The sequence below is a fragment of the Taudactylus pleione genome, unplaced genomic scaffold (assembly GCF_031769625.1).
Source record: "Taudactylus pleione unplaced genomic scaffold, aTauple2 ptg000244l, whole genome shotgun sequence".
Classification (NCBI taxonomy): domain Eukaryota; kingdom Metazoa; phylum Chordata; class Amphibia; order Anura; family Myobatrachidae; genus Taudactylus; species Taudactylus pleione.
The window spans coordinates 3,042,706-3,060,206 of record NW_028284646.1 but is presented as its reverse complement, the minus strand read 5'-3'; the positions used below and the strand labels follow the sequence as shown (position 1 = coordinate 3,060,206).

The 17,501-nt window shown below is 44.0% G+C and overlaps 1 protein-coding gene across 1 annotated transcript in view; it reads right to left on the bottom strand.

The window, feature by feature from the left end:
• Positions 1–17,501, bottom strand: part of GCM1 (GCM transcription factor 1) — an 82,630-nt gene that overhangs the window by 30,251 nt on the left and 34,878 nt on the right. Inside the window, exons 3-4 of the mRNA XM_088479679.1 lie at positions 12,980–13,092; positions 3,421–3,549 (exon numbers count right to left, since the gene is read on the bottom strand). Of these exons, the coding sequence (XP_088335805.1) occupies positions 3,421–3,549; positions 12,980–13,092 (242 nt within the window). The remainder of the gene's footprint in view (positions 1–3,420; positions 3,550–12,979; positions 13,093–17,501) is intronic.

The window sequence follows — 17,501 nt, the reverse complement described above, 5'->3', positions numbered from 1 at the left end:
GTGTATCCTTCAGGTGTGATTTATATAAAAGAACTAGTGGTTGTAAGTGGAAGTCAATAAATTCCGATAAGTTTGTTGTAACCGAGTTGATCCCAGACACAATCGGTCTGCCTGGAGGATGTATTGGATCCTTATGGATGCAATACATCCTCCAGGCAGTCTGACAACGCAACTGCGGTAGCCTACCTCAACCATCAGGGAGGCACACAAAGTCGGGCAGCCATGCGGGAAGTGGCAAACATTCTGGTCTGGGCCGAAGGTCATCTGCCAGAAATCTCGGCAGTGTTCATTCCAGGAGTCCACAACTGGGAAGCAGACTTCCTAAGCAGTCAGGACATACACGCCGCAGAGTGGGCTCTACACCCGGATGGCTTACAACTCCTGATGGACTAATGGGGACTGCCAGACGTAGACCTTATGGCCTCACATCACAACCACAAGACTTCAATCTCGCATACCTCCTTTCTCCGATTTCCCTCCTCCAGAGGGTGCTTCGAAAGTACAAGTAAGAAGGAGGCATGGTGATACTAATAGCCCTGGGCCTTTCTCCAGACTGGGTTAGATCTTGGTCTCCTTCTGGCCTCCCTTAGAGTTCAGGTTTCTGCTCTATCAATCTGGTTCCAGCAAAGGATTGCTCCCCTGCCTGATGTTAGAACATTCTTTCAGGGAGTTGTCTGTCTTCAACCTCCTCTTTCGCTCCGGTAGCTCTGTGGGATTTGTCTTTGGTTCTCAGGGCTCGACAGGCTCCTCCATTTGAACCTCTGGACTCTGTAGACCTCAAGTGGCTGACAGCGAAGATGCTCTTTCTCCTCGCTATCTCCTCTGCCCACAGGGTATCTGATTTGGCAGCGCTCTCCTGTCGTTCCCCATTCTTGATCTTTCATCCGGACAGAGCTGTCCTCCATAATAGGGCTGTGTACCTCCCTAAAGTGGTATCCCAGTTCCATTTGAATGAAGAGATTGTGATTCTGGCCTTCCAATCTTTCTGTAGGTGAAGCTTCCCTGAATGCGGTTGGCGCTTTTTGGATCTACATGGATCGTACTAATTCCTTGAGGAAATCAGATTCTCTTTTTTGTTGCATGGCTTTCACAAGCGAGGCTGGCCAGCTAATAAACAGACTCTGGCTCGATGGCTCTGCATGACAGTCTCTCAGGCCTACACGCAAGCTAATCTTCCTGTTCCAAACAGAGTTACAGCTCATTCCACTGGGTCTGTGGGATCCTCGTGGGCAGTTCGACGTGGCGCTTCTGCTGACCAATTGTGCAAGGCGGCCACCGGGTCTTCCGTCTACACCTTTCTCAGACCCTATACCTTTGATACGTTTTGTCTCTCAGGATGCTTCCTTTTGGGCATCAGATTTTCCTTTCTGCTCGGGAGAGTACTCCACCCTTATGAAAACTGCTATGTGACATCCCCATGGTATCTGTGTTTCCCCTATGGACCCCGAAGAAGAATTTAAGTTATGGTAGGCTTACCTTAGTTAACTCTATTACTTCGAAGTCCATAGGATCCACAGGGTGCCCACTTTGACGCATCTGGCCTCATTGTGGATTTTTGTCTCTTGATCACTGATTCCTTCATCTTCTGGGAGAGTTTCTTGAGAGTAATGTTCTTCCTTCTCTTTTTTCCTGCTCCTGCCTTGGGCATGTTTACAAAACTTGTCTACCTGTGGCTGGGGTACATGTGGAGAAGGACTGGGGCATCCTGGGAGCTAAAGCTTAACTGTTGGTGCCCGGATCACTCAAACCACAAATACCCCATGGTATATCTGTGGATCCTATGGACTTCGAAGAAATAGAGTTAGCAAAGGTAAGTCTACCATAACTCTTAATTTTCTTTTCTTTATGCCGGTTGGGATCTTAAGTTTTGGGGGAGGAACAGTTGTGTCTCTATACTGTTTATGAAGTGCATGCCCACAACTGTAGTTAATTTGGCTGATCTCAGGGGTATAACTATAGTTGGTACCACTGCTATGGGGCCCAGACTGCATCCAGCTTACACCTATGAACACTGATAGTAGAGTCTGTGCCGCTCCTCCCAGCATTGTATGTGCCAGCCATTGAGGGCGGAGAACCGCAGGGATTCCGGTGCTCAGAATGCAATCCCGTCACCTGTCAGAATCCCGGCGCCGGCATCCCGAAGGTAAGTAGCGGGGTTAGGGGGAGGGTTAGCGATAGAGCTAGAGTTAGGCACTAAGGGAGGAGGGTTAGGGTGCAGGGAGGGGAGGTTAGGTTTAGGCACCAGGAAGGGAGGGGTAGGGAGAGGGTGTGGATACCTGTCAGTCTGTATCCTAACCCTGTCAACATACCAACCGCCAGGATGCCGAGCAATGACATCCCGTACCCGACCGCGGAGAACGTATGTAGGAGGAGCCAGTTAAAGAGTGTCAAGACTCTTATCACAAGATATCAGCACGCAGTGTACTGTAGTAAGAAAAGCCTGCCAATGTAAACTAGTGGCAATGTGACAATGAGAATTGGGAACACTGTGGCATAATGTGATAAATGGTACTACTATGGGGCATAAAATTAACTAGCACACTACTTTGGTACGTAAAATTAACAACAATTAACAATGGGACTGGGTCAGGTGAGTAACTAGAAAAGGCTGTGAGGGGTCATATACAGTCCCAGAAACTTCTAAAATTCAGAAGACAAATGTTGAATGAGACAAAATTCCATGGAGCAGTTTCAAAATGTTACCCCTCTTTGCTTAGAAGATTTGTATGGGAAAAATCCTTGTGTAGTGCAATAAACATTCTGCTCATGTCTTTCTGTGCCAGTTCTTACTTAAAGATCATCATATTTAACCTGTGACTGTAGATGGAATACAGGGCCTAATTCAGACCCACTCGCGAGCGCAGGACGCTCGCAAACGGGTCGATGGTGCCCTAATGCACATGACGGAGGGAGCTCCGTCGTGCGCATGCGCGAGACCCACATAGCGACAGCCAAGCTGTCGCTATGGGTCTCGCACCAAAGGGGGCGTGCTGTCGATGGTGATTGACAGCATGCCCCCTTTAGTGGGCGTGCCGGGGGCGTGGCTGCCCAGACGGAGGCGTTCCCATGGGAACGCCTTCCATCTGGGGCCGGCCCCACTGACATCACTAGTGATGTCAGTGGGAGTGCTTTTGGCTCTGATAGAGCCAAAAGCACTCCTGGGCTTGCGGCAGCGAGACCCTACCGCAGGGTCTCGTTGCAAGCCCGATGGTCGCGATGGACTTGACCATCGCGACCATCATCATGGACGCTCGCATAAGCTGTGGGTGGTTCCATTTTTAGGTAGGAGGGCCCTGATTCAGAGCGAGCGCTCTGGTCAGAGCGTCCGGCTCTGAATCAGGCCCACTGTCCTCAGCAAATACTGGCCTCAACATGTTAACTGTAAATAAATTATATACATCCATATAAGAAATAAAATACCTCAATATTCCTGTTTCCTTTAAGTTCCGCGGAGGTGGATCCGATAGATGTGCGCTTCTTGTACACGGTCTTTCTGCTGTCAGACTCTAGTTTTGTTTCTGGTTTTGGATGGTCATGATTACCTTTTGTCTTAAGAAAAATAAGATAACAAATAAAGGCACTGATATTTTTGTAAAGAGAAACCATATTGAACAGTTTATTTTATTATTTTTATGCTTTGCTTGTTTCAAGTAAGCAGAGGTTTAGAGTAGTTCCTTGTAAAAGCTGCTGGAAATAAGAAGTTTCTATACATGTATTAATCAGATATCACATTGAACTGTGGGCCTGATTCAGACACGCTCGCAAGCGCTATGCGCTCGCGAGCGGGTCAATGTTTGGCCACTGCTCATACGCACGCCGGAGCCGGCTCCGACGTGCGCATGTGCGAGACCCGGCTAGCGACGGGCGCTCTGTCGCTACGAGTCTCGCACCAAAAGGGGACGGCTGTCGATTTTGATCGACAGCTCGCACCGTTTGGAGGAGTGGCAGGGGTGTAGCTTCGCAAACTGAGGCGTTCCCAAGCGAACGCCTGCCGTTTGTGGGCGGCCCCACTGACATCACCAGTGATGTCAGTGGGAGAGTTTCCGGCTCTATTAGAGCCGGAAGCTCTCTGGGGCTTTCGGCCACGAGACCCTAGCACAAGGGTCTCGTCGCAAGCCCGATGGTCGCGATGGTCTTGACCATCGCGACCATCATCCTGGCCGCTCGCAATAGCTGTGGGTGGTCACCCACAGCTATGCGGAAAAAAAAAAACGCCCTGATTCGGAGCGAGCGCTCTTTCAGAGCATCAGTCTCTGAATCAGGCCCCTAGTACAGTCACTTTTCTGAAAAATGCGAGTGCTGGGTCAGCAATTTAGTACTTCTATTTTACATTTATGCAGGTAATAATGGGGCTTGATACATAGTAAGGCCACTTAAACTATTTGCTTATAACACTCTCTGCCGCCTGTGATGCAGATACAACTAGAACAATAATAGATACAATGGGTATAAGTCTCCAGCACATACAGTTAGCAATATTGCTTGCCCACTTCTGCAAACAGTACCTGAGTTGTACTGTATATAGCGGCCTAGTATTTTTTAATACATGTACTCGCAGATTACAGATAATAGGAATTATATAATTAATGTAGTAATAGAAATGTAGTAGTGGTTCTGAAAATTAATATAGGGACTTTGAGATGAGGGATGCTAGTTTGTTTCCCTCGCTGTATCACTGTGGAACCCAGCATGGCCAGTTGTTGGAGACATTGTGAACTGGAAGCACTGTGTGATGACATTGCTGTGTCTGAGTCTATAAATGGTGTATTGAGTAAGGAGGGCAAAGTAGTTAATTGAATATGTATAAATTGTTGTTATTATTCCTAGTTCTTAAAAGTGCCTAATGTTTTACAAGCTCACAGCTGTAGAGATAAAGCACAAACAGACAATTGGTGACTTATTCGCTCATTATTTTATAAACTTTATTTAAATCACTTAATTCAATTCATGAAAGAAAATAATCAAGTTGCCTGTTGTTTGGTGTATTGGAGGTTCCCCATTCTTGCTTACATGGGTGTCTTGCTGTTGAAACTGGATAATTGGCTGAGACAGAATCAGTTTAAAATTAGATTGGAACGACGCCATCTTGCGAATGGCCACAAGACACCATCTTAGAAAATTAGATCTGCACAACGCCATTTTGCAAATGGCCGCCCAGCGCCATTTTAGAGAAGCTCACACTTAAGTACATACGGCGATGCTATTATTAGCATCATGCGATCGCATATTTCACCATATCCCATACACACACTAAATACACACAGTTATGCTGTTAACATGACGCACATTAGCAAATGCATAAAATCCTGCAGGCGAACGCTGTTAGCTTCATGCGTACGCATCTTCCCTAAGTTACATATAACTAACTAGCGTCTTTTCCCAAACCCCTCATACTTACACACTGCACACTCACATAAAAGTTTCCATAGCTCCAAAGTGTAATATTCAAGGGTTATTCATTTATTACTAATGTTGTGAAATAAAGACTATTTTGATATCTAAGGTTTAGTTCATGATAAGCCAACCATGTTTGGTAGCGTACTGATCTACTCTGTCTCAACAGCTTTCCAGTGTCATCGGTGAGAAGATCGCAACACGCATTCTCAACTTATGGACTGTAGAGAGTTAAAACACCAAAATGTACTTTGTAATGTTAGCAGCTTAGATTTGCAAGCGGAGGGAAAAAGGAGACAAAAGGCTGTCGGAGGCTGATCTGTGTCCATTTGAATCGACCTGTTAAATGTCCTGTAACAGATGCACCCGCACTGGGAACCAATGGAACCATGCCAAACTTTTCTATTATGTTGCTTATCCCTGTAAAGAGTATAAATGTGCTTACAGACTCCAATCTGGAGTCTTCTTGCTGATGCTGTTGATGGAGGTCTCTTTTTGATGCCGGTAACTGGTTCCAGTGTGCATGCGTATGTATAACTGTACCTTGGGTCTGTATAATTTCTTTGCGCTAAATTGTCTTTAGATCACAGCGTGTAACCTACTGTTTTTTTTTTATTTTGAATAATATACTTTGTGCTTTGGAAACACATTTCCATGTCTGAACGCTTTTATTTTACTGTATGACTGCGTACGCAAATAGCGTCAACATAGAAGGTATAGGCAGGAGCGTATAAAGGTTTAGAAGGTATAGGCAGGATTGTACAAGGTTTAATTACGTTATAACATTGCATTAATTTGGCGTTTTGATTTGGGGACAACTCTTCCTGAGTACAGGCTGTATATATTGCTAATCCTGCTCTTTCCAACAGCTGCCGCATATAAATATAGTAAGGGCTTTTTATATTACAATTGGTACAAAAGGATGTGTATAGTGTGATTATCTAAGATGTCCCTGTATTGAGTGCAGGTAACATAAATCCAGGATGTTATATAAGGTATAGTCTTTCCCTAATTAGCATGGAAATAATGTAGACAGATTTCAGTATTATGTGTAGCTTTAAATCATTGTTTTTCATTGCGCCCGACAACTGGTTGACCATAAGGTTGGTGTGTACTGTCGATAGTTCTAGATTGAAACCTGAAAGTTATGCTTATTACAGGTAGTGTTTTGGGAATTTATGTTTGTCTAAGCCAGGGATGGGGAACCTTAGGCCCGAGGGCCATATAAGGCCCCTGGAATCATTTGTTCTGGCGCTCTGAGCTTTTTTCTGCTAATCTCATCTGGCTAGCATCCTTAGGACGCCTCAGACTGTCACACCGCTGCCTTTATACATCCTCAGGATGCTACGGGCATTGCTGTAATCTCTGGTGATTGTAGCCCCGATCCCGTGTGACATCGCCTGCAGCAGGCCCGCGAATTGTTATATATACCAAAATGGCCCTCGGCAGAAAAAAGGTTCCCCACCCGACACTGACTTTGTAATGATGAGCTCAGTAGACCCACACCCACGCCTAAATGGATAATGCTAGCACAAAGAATGATGGAGAGGGGAAGAGGCTTTTCTATGAGCTCCAGCCAGGTATGTGCACGATTGCTGTAGGATCCATTGATGTAATAAAATACTGTATTTTTTTTTATTAATAAGACAAGGTCTCTTAAAACAACCTTTTTTTTGTTTTTTATAATTTGTATTTCAAATTTGTCATACAGTGTCATACTGATGTTGAAATCAACATAGAAGTATGACAATAAAAAACAATATGGCAAGCTAAAAAGTCATAGCGAATTATAGGAGAGCACAATTCTTTTTTTTTTTTTTTTTTTTGGAAATGTAGAGCCTCCTCTATCATACTCCTGAGATTTGATATAAAAATTATTAGAATAATACAAAGAAGATATTTATAACTTATAAACATCATCTTTGTTTATTGTAATCATTTTTATAGTTGACACTCACCAGCTTTGTGGAACTCTGTGGGACTGCAGGGAGACGAGAGATGAGGCAGCAACAGCTCAGCCTCGCTTCTGTATAGTCGGACACTGCTTGCAGAGCTAGGGGCGGGGACACACCACGGGCAGAGAGCTAATAGAGGCATGCCTCTGAGTATGGGAGGGCGTGCCTTGAGCACTGATGGTTGCATTGGATGTGTCATGTGACCAGGAAGTGCACTGCAGTGTTTAGAGATCGGAGCTCAGTCAGCAGCAGCAAGAGAAGACAGTGATGCAGGTAGGAGAATCAATGGACACTGAAGTTTAGTGTAGTGAGAGAAGAGTTACAGTGAGTAGGGGTTGAGAGAGCCTCCCAACACTCAGACCCATCTCCATGTGTGCTGGCCCCAGCCATTGACCTCACCGCACATCACTGATCCTGGGGGGGCTACTGATAGCCCGGGCTTGTTGTAGGGGCCCAACCGGGGCTCATATAAGCTGCTGAGGGAGACATATGTCCCCCTTTGCAGCGTGCGGTGCCCAAACACATGCTGGAGTTGCAAGTTGTGAGAAGTCTCAAACCATGGAAGGTCCCCAATGACTGCAAAAACTATAGGCCCAGTTCATGATTAACTACAGATGTTAAGATATATGCTAAATTAATAGCCAATTGCCTGGCCCGATACCTACCTCAGCTGGTCCACCCTGACCATGAAGGTTTTGTGTTGGGCAGTGAAGCCCGGGATAATACCCATAAGGTCCTTGATGTAGTGAAGCTAAGATCTAACTTATATAAGAAATATTTACTGCTTTCCTTAGGTGCTGGAAAAAGCATTTTCCTCCTTAAATTTATCTTCAATGGTGGGATTAGGAGACGCCTTTTAGACTGTTCACCCAGGGATTTTAGCAAAGACTTGGGCTGAATTTGTTCAGTCTCGAGATGCCACTTGCTGAGTCTGTGCTACACAGGTAGGATAGAATATGCCTGTGTTTACTTTTATTTTAACACTTCTTTATATAGAGCTAGCCTATTTCATAGTGCTTTATAATATGGAACAAACACAGTAATACATTGAGACTGGGTATTATTAACAGACATACAAACAGGTAATCTATAACTCTAGAAAAATTTGAAATTATTGGCATATGCCTACAAGTTGGTAGTTGTGTAGCGGATGTGAGCAAGGAGGTTACCATACCCATTTATTCCAAACCAGAGTAGGTTTTATTGAAGATCACAGGAGATAGACGATAAACACCAGTCAATATGATAAATTATCAATCCCTCTTGGGCTAAGTACTGTATTGACACTCCAATAACACAGTGACAGGCTTGGGCACATGCAGACCCTTATATTAAGTAAAGTGAACAAATCTTGCACCTACAATCTAGACAGCCTGAACTTTAAGTTTGGTTAATAACATTCACACAGAGGTGATGTTTATTCAGACTGATAAGTCATGCACAAACTGTTATGAGATAGCTTGTAGTGTTTATCTGTTTAATTACTTGTCCACAGAAAAAATGAGTTGTATCTGAGAACTGGTTATAATTCTATTACCCTCTTGTGCATTAGGCTCCTGTAATTTTTCAAACACAGCCTGTAATGTGACAGGAGCTGATTTGTTGGCGCTTTATCTCTCTCCAAGGCTTAGTACATAGACCCCTACTGTATGTGTCCCAGTGGTGGAAGCGAGACACTAAGTAGATGATGACCAAGAGCAGTTGTGTATCAATAGGGACCCACACCGAACATCCTGCACCCAGAATAGATTCTTTCCAAACTGCTGACAGCGCCACCTTAATAGCGATGTAATCAGAAATATGGTGCCAGCACAGAAGATAGCAGAGACTGATAGTGTCATTGTCTTTGCTATTTTCTGAACAGGTGCCATATTCAAGACTGTATTGCGAGAATGCTGGCGCTGTCTGCAGCCAGGTAAAAGTGGAAGGGGGCCCACCGAACACATGGACCCTTATTTGTTAAAATGCTCCTGACCGGGAAGGTAGAGCATAGCTGTGTAAATGACAAAGTGGTTGTCCTCTGCAAAACAAAATTTCCAAAAGAAGCTGCATGGCAGGTGCTAAAATGAAGGGAGCTCAAACATACACTTTCCTTACTCTGTTGGTATATGATTAGAACATGTACTCTGGCATGGTATGATTATACAGTGCACCACACTTTTAGCAATAGCTATACTGGGCCCATGTTTTAGTGTTAACCTAAAATGATTGCAAACTGAGAACAGATTAGGTGGCTGGTATTGAGAGGTGACCCTACATGTGCAGGGGGATGTATGGGCAAATGCATTATCTATTCATATGGTTCCCAATTATTAAACAGCACCCATAATCTAATCTCCCACTCGCATATAAGCCTTCAGACCCTTGTTTTTTAGCCATTAAAGCATTGCTAGTCTGTAGGTCAGTGAAGACTCTTTGCTTCTTTTAATAATGATACTTTTTGCAGTCATGTAAGAACACCGAGCCACAGGTGGAAAACCGCATCTGCACTGTTTTTTATTTTATTTTTTTTATTTAAATTTAGTATTTTTTATTGTGCATTGTTCTTAATTACTTCTGTACTATTAGCCATTGTCCTTAGGTAGATTGAATTCCCCGCACGCCCTTAGATATTACTGCCATTAGAACACAAGTAATCTGGTATCTGTAATGATCACAGTACAACTAGCCAAAATAAGACGAAAGATTACGACAAAACCTACAAACCCATATGGATGTTAATATCATATCCACACACCTTATCTATGCTACAGATGTGCCCAGCTAGTTTGTTGCTCTATACAGCCATGTAGCGCTGCATGCATCTCACGCCACACAGAAGCCTTGAGTCGCGCTACACAGAATGTTTCTTAACGGAACGTAGTGTAGAACTGGAAAAAAGTCATATCGTGTAATACAACTTTTTGTCCACCAGGTGTCACTTTTCCTAAACTACACAGCACATGCATCAGTGTTCCAATGCATTTTGTGTATCGCCGCCCGATGACTGACTGACAGAAGCTGTGATTGGGGTACACTATAGTATAGCATTTTGGTCATGGAATCAGGACTGTAGAAGAATGTGTAATAATAAAGTATTAAAATAATAACAGTATGTGTGTGAGTCCTGTACTGTTATATATATATTTGTCTCATGGGCTCAGACAGGGGTCACAGGCATGCACAGCTTTCACTAAGACATGATGACTCGGTAGCGCAACGTCTTTTATGCAACGCTTTACCTCCAAATGCATCTGAATCATACAGCACATCGAATTAATAGCACAAGCAGATTCTGCTGATTAAATTGATATGCAGCATGCCTATATTCTGTGAGCCAGTTAGGGTGTATCTGCACGGGAAACGTTATGTTAGACTAATAACGACTGTAACACTTTAATGTAGTGATTTGCTTGCAGATACACCCGTACTGGCTCACAAAACATAGGCATGCTGCATATATTTTTAATCAGCAGAAGCTGCTTGTGCTAATAAGACACATTTTAGGGTAAAGAGATGCATAAAAGACGAAAAAAAGACACTCTGCACTACCGAGTCACACAGCACTCCTGTGACCTTAGACTCAAAACATTTCTCTCGACATCCCACCACTTGGCATTTCTGCATTGCAGTAGACATTGTATTGTACCCATAACAGTGGGCAAGTTTTTCATAAAGAGAGATCATGTTAGGTTCAATACTTTTAAAATACACTACTTTTCACTTCCCTTCTCCCTTCCTCTCTGTTTATGGCCACCCAAGTTCCTTCATCACCTCCCCCCACCATCACACAATTACTATTCAACTCCATTGAGCTCACTGAATGGCTCACCTCCACCATCATTCGCTTCTATTCAATGCTGCCGCATGCTGAGCCCACTATTGACATTGTACACATTGCCCGCTTTAATTTGCACACTTCACATCACATACACGACAGGTGCAGCTCTCAACATGGCTAGAGAGTGTAGGCTAGTGGGTAAGGTCTGCGCCTTGCACATTGAGGTCTGGGGTTCAAATCATGGAAGGGGAGTTTTTTTATTTTAATCTTAATTACTAGATTAAAAATAAATCACTTGGTGGTGTGTGTGAATTCTGTCACGGCATGGAGTGACTCGGTAGCGCGAGCGTCTTTTATGCGACTTTTTACTTTCAAATGCATTTGAATCATACAGCGAATCGAATTGATAGCACAAGCAGCTACTGCTGATTAAAATTATATGCAGCATGCCTATATTCTGTGAGCCAGTTTGGGTGTATCTGCACGCGAAACGTTGTTACACTAATAGCGACTATAACACTTTAACGTACTGATTTGCTTGCAGATACATCCGTACTGGCTCACAGAACAGGGCCATGCTGCATATCATTTTAATCAGCAGAAGCTGCTTGTGCTAATAAGATACATTTTAGGGTAAAATGATGCATAAAAGACACTCTGCGCTACCGAGTCACACAGCTCTCCTGCGCTATGTGTTGAGCAACTTGTAGCACACGGAGGATAGATACATGTGGACACATCTCTATTACTGTGCTGCAAAGTACCTGTCCCCAAAAAGTGACCCTACAGTAGATGCATATTACTGTACCGAGTCCCAATAAAGCAGCCATACAGTAGCCAACAATGACCAGAAGACGCACACTAAGCATTACAAAATGACAGAGCAACTGAAGTTCAGCTATTTTAAGGATACATTTCTCTCAACATCCCACTGCAGTACAAATTTTATCAGTGGAGTACTCACCACCTAGAGGTTAAGCAGTGTATTACATAGCATGGCTTATCTTTCATTGTAGAATACCACGGTACGCCACAGTACAGCCATCACATAAAGTTCCATGGCGCGACACAGGAGGCCTGAATGGCATGCTATGAACAACAAACTAGCTGGGCACATCTGTATACTTTACTGCAAATTCCTTACTAAACGTGACACAGAAGAGGCTGTACAACAGAGGGTCACTTCTGGGCCTTGACCAGACGCAGGGCTGGATTCCGGGCCACTTGGGCCTGGGGCTGCAAATATTCAAGGGCCTACTTTGAGAAGGAGAGGAGCTGTGTGGATGTGGCTAGAGCCATCTGGGTGTGTACATACCCTATTCTATGAGCCCCAAAATGCATAATTTTGTGAGAAAACTAGAAATTAAATTTTAATACTTAATATTTATGGCAAACTGTTGCCAACTAGGCAGCTGGTCCTCATCATGCAGCCATGATGATGGTGATGGGCCTATTATTATGTGGAGGCCTGGAGCTGTAGCTCCATCTGCCACATTGTTAATCTGGCCCTGACCAGACTATCTTTCTGCAAATTTGCTAAAGCAACCCAGATTAGGCTATGAAAAGAGTTGTAGCATGACTTCTGGATCCTATATGCAAAATGTTGCTTAGCTCCCTTGTTAGCCTACATCAGCCACCTATTGGATAGCTATAAAATAAAAAAGTTCTGATAATGAAATAAATGTTCTTCCCACAGGAGATGCATCAATCTTGTATGCCACTGGAGGACCTTGCACATCACACTCATATACTGATTATCCTCCCTTCATGAGACTGACCCTGTTACAGACATGTAGCTCTGCTTTCAATAACAGTACTTGTAAACACAGTGGTGAGCTTCTACAGGCACAGGTCCATGTGTGTCACTGACCTGAAAATATATGAATTGTCCCTCATGCCTCCAGAAGTTGGTAACCGGAAAACCACCATGGCCATGACAGGTCACTAATTTCAATGATCCTCTGCAGTTTGGACATTGTTTACCTGAGAAATGAAACCATTAAGGAGAATTTACAAATTCTAGCATCTATTAGATGTAGTAGAGAAACCAATATTGTCCAGGCTTATAATGGGAACATAGTGTGGCTTATTTAATAACCTGTCACATAGTGTACCCATTGCAGTCAATCCAATATCAATGTTTGAGCAGTCTTGTGTGGTTTTGTCTAATGAAAGTTCATAATTGAAGTTTAATATGGTTAACAGCATACATGCACTATTTTAATAACTAAGACCACATAAGTATGATTTAATTAAAAATAAATTACTTATCTAAAATATGTGAAAGCTAGACATTATGCCAAGGTAGTGTCATACAATTATGACTGCTGTGGGCACAATGACATTGATTCTACCAGTGTCTGTAACCTTTTTTGGTGGCTGAACATTCAGTCTCCGGTGTCGTTACAGAATATATCATGCATACTTGATAGGGATTAGATCGTATGACTGTGACTATGACATATGAATAAAATCAGTAATAGACTTATCATGTGAGGGCTCCCTAACATACAGTATAATTATCTGAGATAAATAAGTCATTTTAATTTCAAAGAGTAATAACCTTCTTGGATATAAATATCTTAATCACACAAGACAAAACAGACACATCTATACATTTCATAGATACTAACATACATTTTTATTTAGATTCCACTAGTTGTCACCCTTGAAACTGTATCCTTAATACTATTTAGCTAAATACTTAGGATTCAAAAGGATTTGCTCCTCTGTAGAAATATGGGCTTGATTCTGATGTGGACAGTAAAACTCACCATGTACTACACATTTCTTTTTATCAACACCCTCCTTTGTATTTTCTCTAAGGATATAACATCCCTAACTCTCCCTGCATCTCACCTCTCTGGGCACACTGCCGCCCTATTGAGTCACTCACCTCCTCTTAAAACTCATGAGCTTTCTTTTCATCAAAAGTTGACTATTACAGCCTCATTGTGTCACTATAAAAAACTTTTACACACCTACAACTATATCTACTTCTCCATCCTTCTGCTTTTATTATCTGGTGACATATCACCAAATCCAGACCCCACACACATACAGGCGATTTACTATGGAATAAATATCCTGCAAACCTCACATGTCTCCCATCACCCTCCAAATCAATAAATGTGCCTTATAGAATTCACACTTGATCACAACTTATTATTTTACATCTGAACATCTCTTTACAATAACTACTTTCACCAATTTCTACATTTACTTTAGACTGCTGGTTCACACGTTAACCAAACTCTCTAAATAGCCCTTCATGAAGTGGCTTCAGCTACCCCGTCAAACTTCACGTAAACTGAAATAACAACTGTTGCTTTCCACAGACACCTTCAAAAACTGCCTCTTAAAGTAGAATGTCAGTGGCGTAAATCTTAATTCAAATGACTTCCACACATACTGTAAAATAGGAATCCACCCATCTGTCATCCTAACCCTCTGTCTCATGCTCACTGTCTACCCCTTGGTTTTATGTCACATATTTTTGTAATATTTAATTAAGGGAAGATCCTTGAATTATTGGGTCATTGAGATGTAATTGATATTGGCCCTTTATTGGACAATTTGCACATATTATTATGGATCATGCTTATAGCACGTCAATGAAAGTGGCTGGGTTCTCAGACACAGAGCCATAGCCACAGTGGCCATATTTACTGTGGACGAAGTTCAGAAGGAAGACACTGCATCTGCCATAGGTGAATGCGATGATGAACTGATGGTGGAGTGTTCAGAACCACCGGTGGCATTGCAGTCTGTACAGGCATTGAAAGTGCACTATTCAGCATATGCTTGTACACTAAGGGAACACTGAATCTAGCATTTGCATAGTAGTTAGCTGCTACAACTCCACAAAAAAGACACAGCTGCGGCTGTATTAGCATCCATCTTTTGAATCTGGCCCTTTAATTGAAATTTTGCACCCTCTGGTGCTCTAAGCAAAATAAATGACTGAAAACGGAGAAGACTGTCCAAATGTGTCTCTGCCCTCAATGGTCAAGTTTACTGCATATATCTTTCAAACCATCTTATTGTTTATTTGGATTCCCAATGCTTTTAGTATCTTTGAGACTACATCATAATATCAATTGGCTAGTTGATGTGGATGCTGTCTTCAGGGTTGAAGATACAGTGTGTGTGTGTGTGTGTATATATATATATATATATAGTGTGTGTGTCAAAAGTCATGTGATAGCAGTATGTAAAGGTACTTGTGGGTGGCAACACCCTGCTGTGACATCTTGGAAGTGCTCAATCCTGCGTCAGTTGATCATGTTGTAATCTGACCTCTCGTGAGTCAGTCTGAACACTGGTTAGGCTGCTCATGGCAAGGCAATGCGAATTAGTTCCAACGTGGCATTATAGTGGGTGCCCGACGGATGGTACACTCCATTCTGAAGTTGTGCTGACATTTCTCAATCGACGGTGCTACGTGTGTACCTGGAATACCTCACGGAAGGCATTACCACCTAGTATGGACAGGGCAGTGGCCGACCACAGGTGCTTAATGATTGTGACCAGTGGTGTCTGGTCAGAATTGTCCATGGTAGCAGACAAGCAACACTGGCCCAAATCATATCCACGTTAAATGCAGGAGGTACCTGATGCAGGACTGGCAACATGTCGCCCGATGAGTCACGGTTTTAGTTGTTTTGGGCTGATGGTAGGGTTCAGATGTGGTGCAGATCCCATGAGGCCATGGACCCCAGTTAGCCACAAGGTACCATGTAGGCTGGTGGTGGTTCCATAATGGTGTTGGATTTGTTCATGTGGCATGGGTTGGGTCCACTGGTCCACCTGAACACATCATTAACTGGTAACCGCTACGTTGCTTTGCTTGATGAGCATTTGCAGCCCTTCATGGACTTCATGTACCCCCACAACAATTAAATATTCAAGCATGATAATGCATTGGTCTCTGTCCCAAGTTGTCCAGAATTGATTCGAGGAGCATTCTGGAGAGTTCCGACGAATGGTGTGGCCACCACGTTCGCCCGACATGAACCCAATCGAAAATTTATGGGACGGAATGAAGAGGTCGCACACACGATCCTGCACCTACAAATATCGGGAAGCTGTGAGAAGCTATCCAGACTGCATGAGTTAACATCTCTCCAGAAGTCTTCTGTCCACTTGTTGCCACGACATTGTTGCACTTCGCCGAGCTAGAGGGGGTCCTACACAATACTAGGCATATACTAGGACCTAAGCCATTTACTAGCAACTAGGTACATCTGGTCACCCAGACCATAAAACGAGACCCACAACTTTAGAGTACCTGTGGTGAAATCAAGCACATATTTATATGAAGTTCTTTAGATTGGAGCCACATGTGCATTGTTCTGTTTGTCAAGGACATGTTATAGGGGTATGCAGTCAGGAAGCCGACGGTCGAAATGCCAACCGCTGGCTTACCGACTATGCAATCTTGACAGGGGACTAATGATAGGCATCAAAATCCCGACGCCTATCATTATCCCTACGAACGAAGGTAAGACGGTCGGCGGGTGTGGACAGCTGTAGTGGGGGAGGGTTAGGTTAGGAGCTCCTGGGGGGACTTACGGTTAGGCACCCCCCTAGGAGGGTTAGGCTAGGGGAAGGGGAGGTTAGGGTTAGGCTGCTTGGACGGGGTGGTTAGGTTTAGGCAACCCTAAGGGAGGGTTAGGGGGGGAAAGGGTTAGGTTAGTTAGTTTACTTACCCATCGGGATCTTCACTGCTGCCGGTCTTCCGGCTGCCGGTCTTCCGGCGTCGGGACCAGAGCGCTCGCTCACCTCCATTAATATGGAGCGTCCTCCTGGACGCTCGTATAGCTGTGGGTCACCACCCACAGCATATACGAGCGTACAAAATGATGGTCGCGATGGTCTTGACCATCGCGACCATCGAAACTGCGAGTAAAAGCCTGCGGTTGAGTTTCTCAACCGCAAGGCCAGGAGTGATTTTGGCTCTATCAGAGCCAAAATCACTCCCACTGACATCACTAGTGACTAGTGATGTCAGTGGGGCCGTCTTCAGACGGTAGGCGTTCCCTTGGGAACGCCTCCGTCTGGCAGGGACGCCCCTGGCACGCCCACCAAAGGGGGCGTACTGTCAGTCACCATCGACAGCACGCCCCCTTTGATGAGACACTCCGAGCGAAGGAAAGTCCTTCGCTCGTCTGGTCTCACGCATGCGCACGACGGAGCTCCCTCCGTCGTGCCATTGCGCAGTGGGGACTATCGACCCACTTGCGAGCGGACTGCCACTCGCGAGTGGGTCTGAATGACCCCCATAGTTCCGGCGGTCATTCATGTGATCCTGTTATAGGAAGATTGATCTGATCGGAACACCTTCTATTGCTCAGTACTCTATTGCCTGTGCTCTTTGCACCACTGAACTG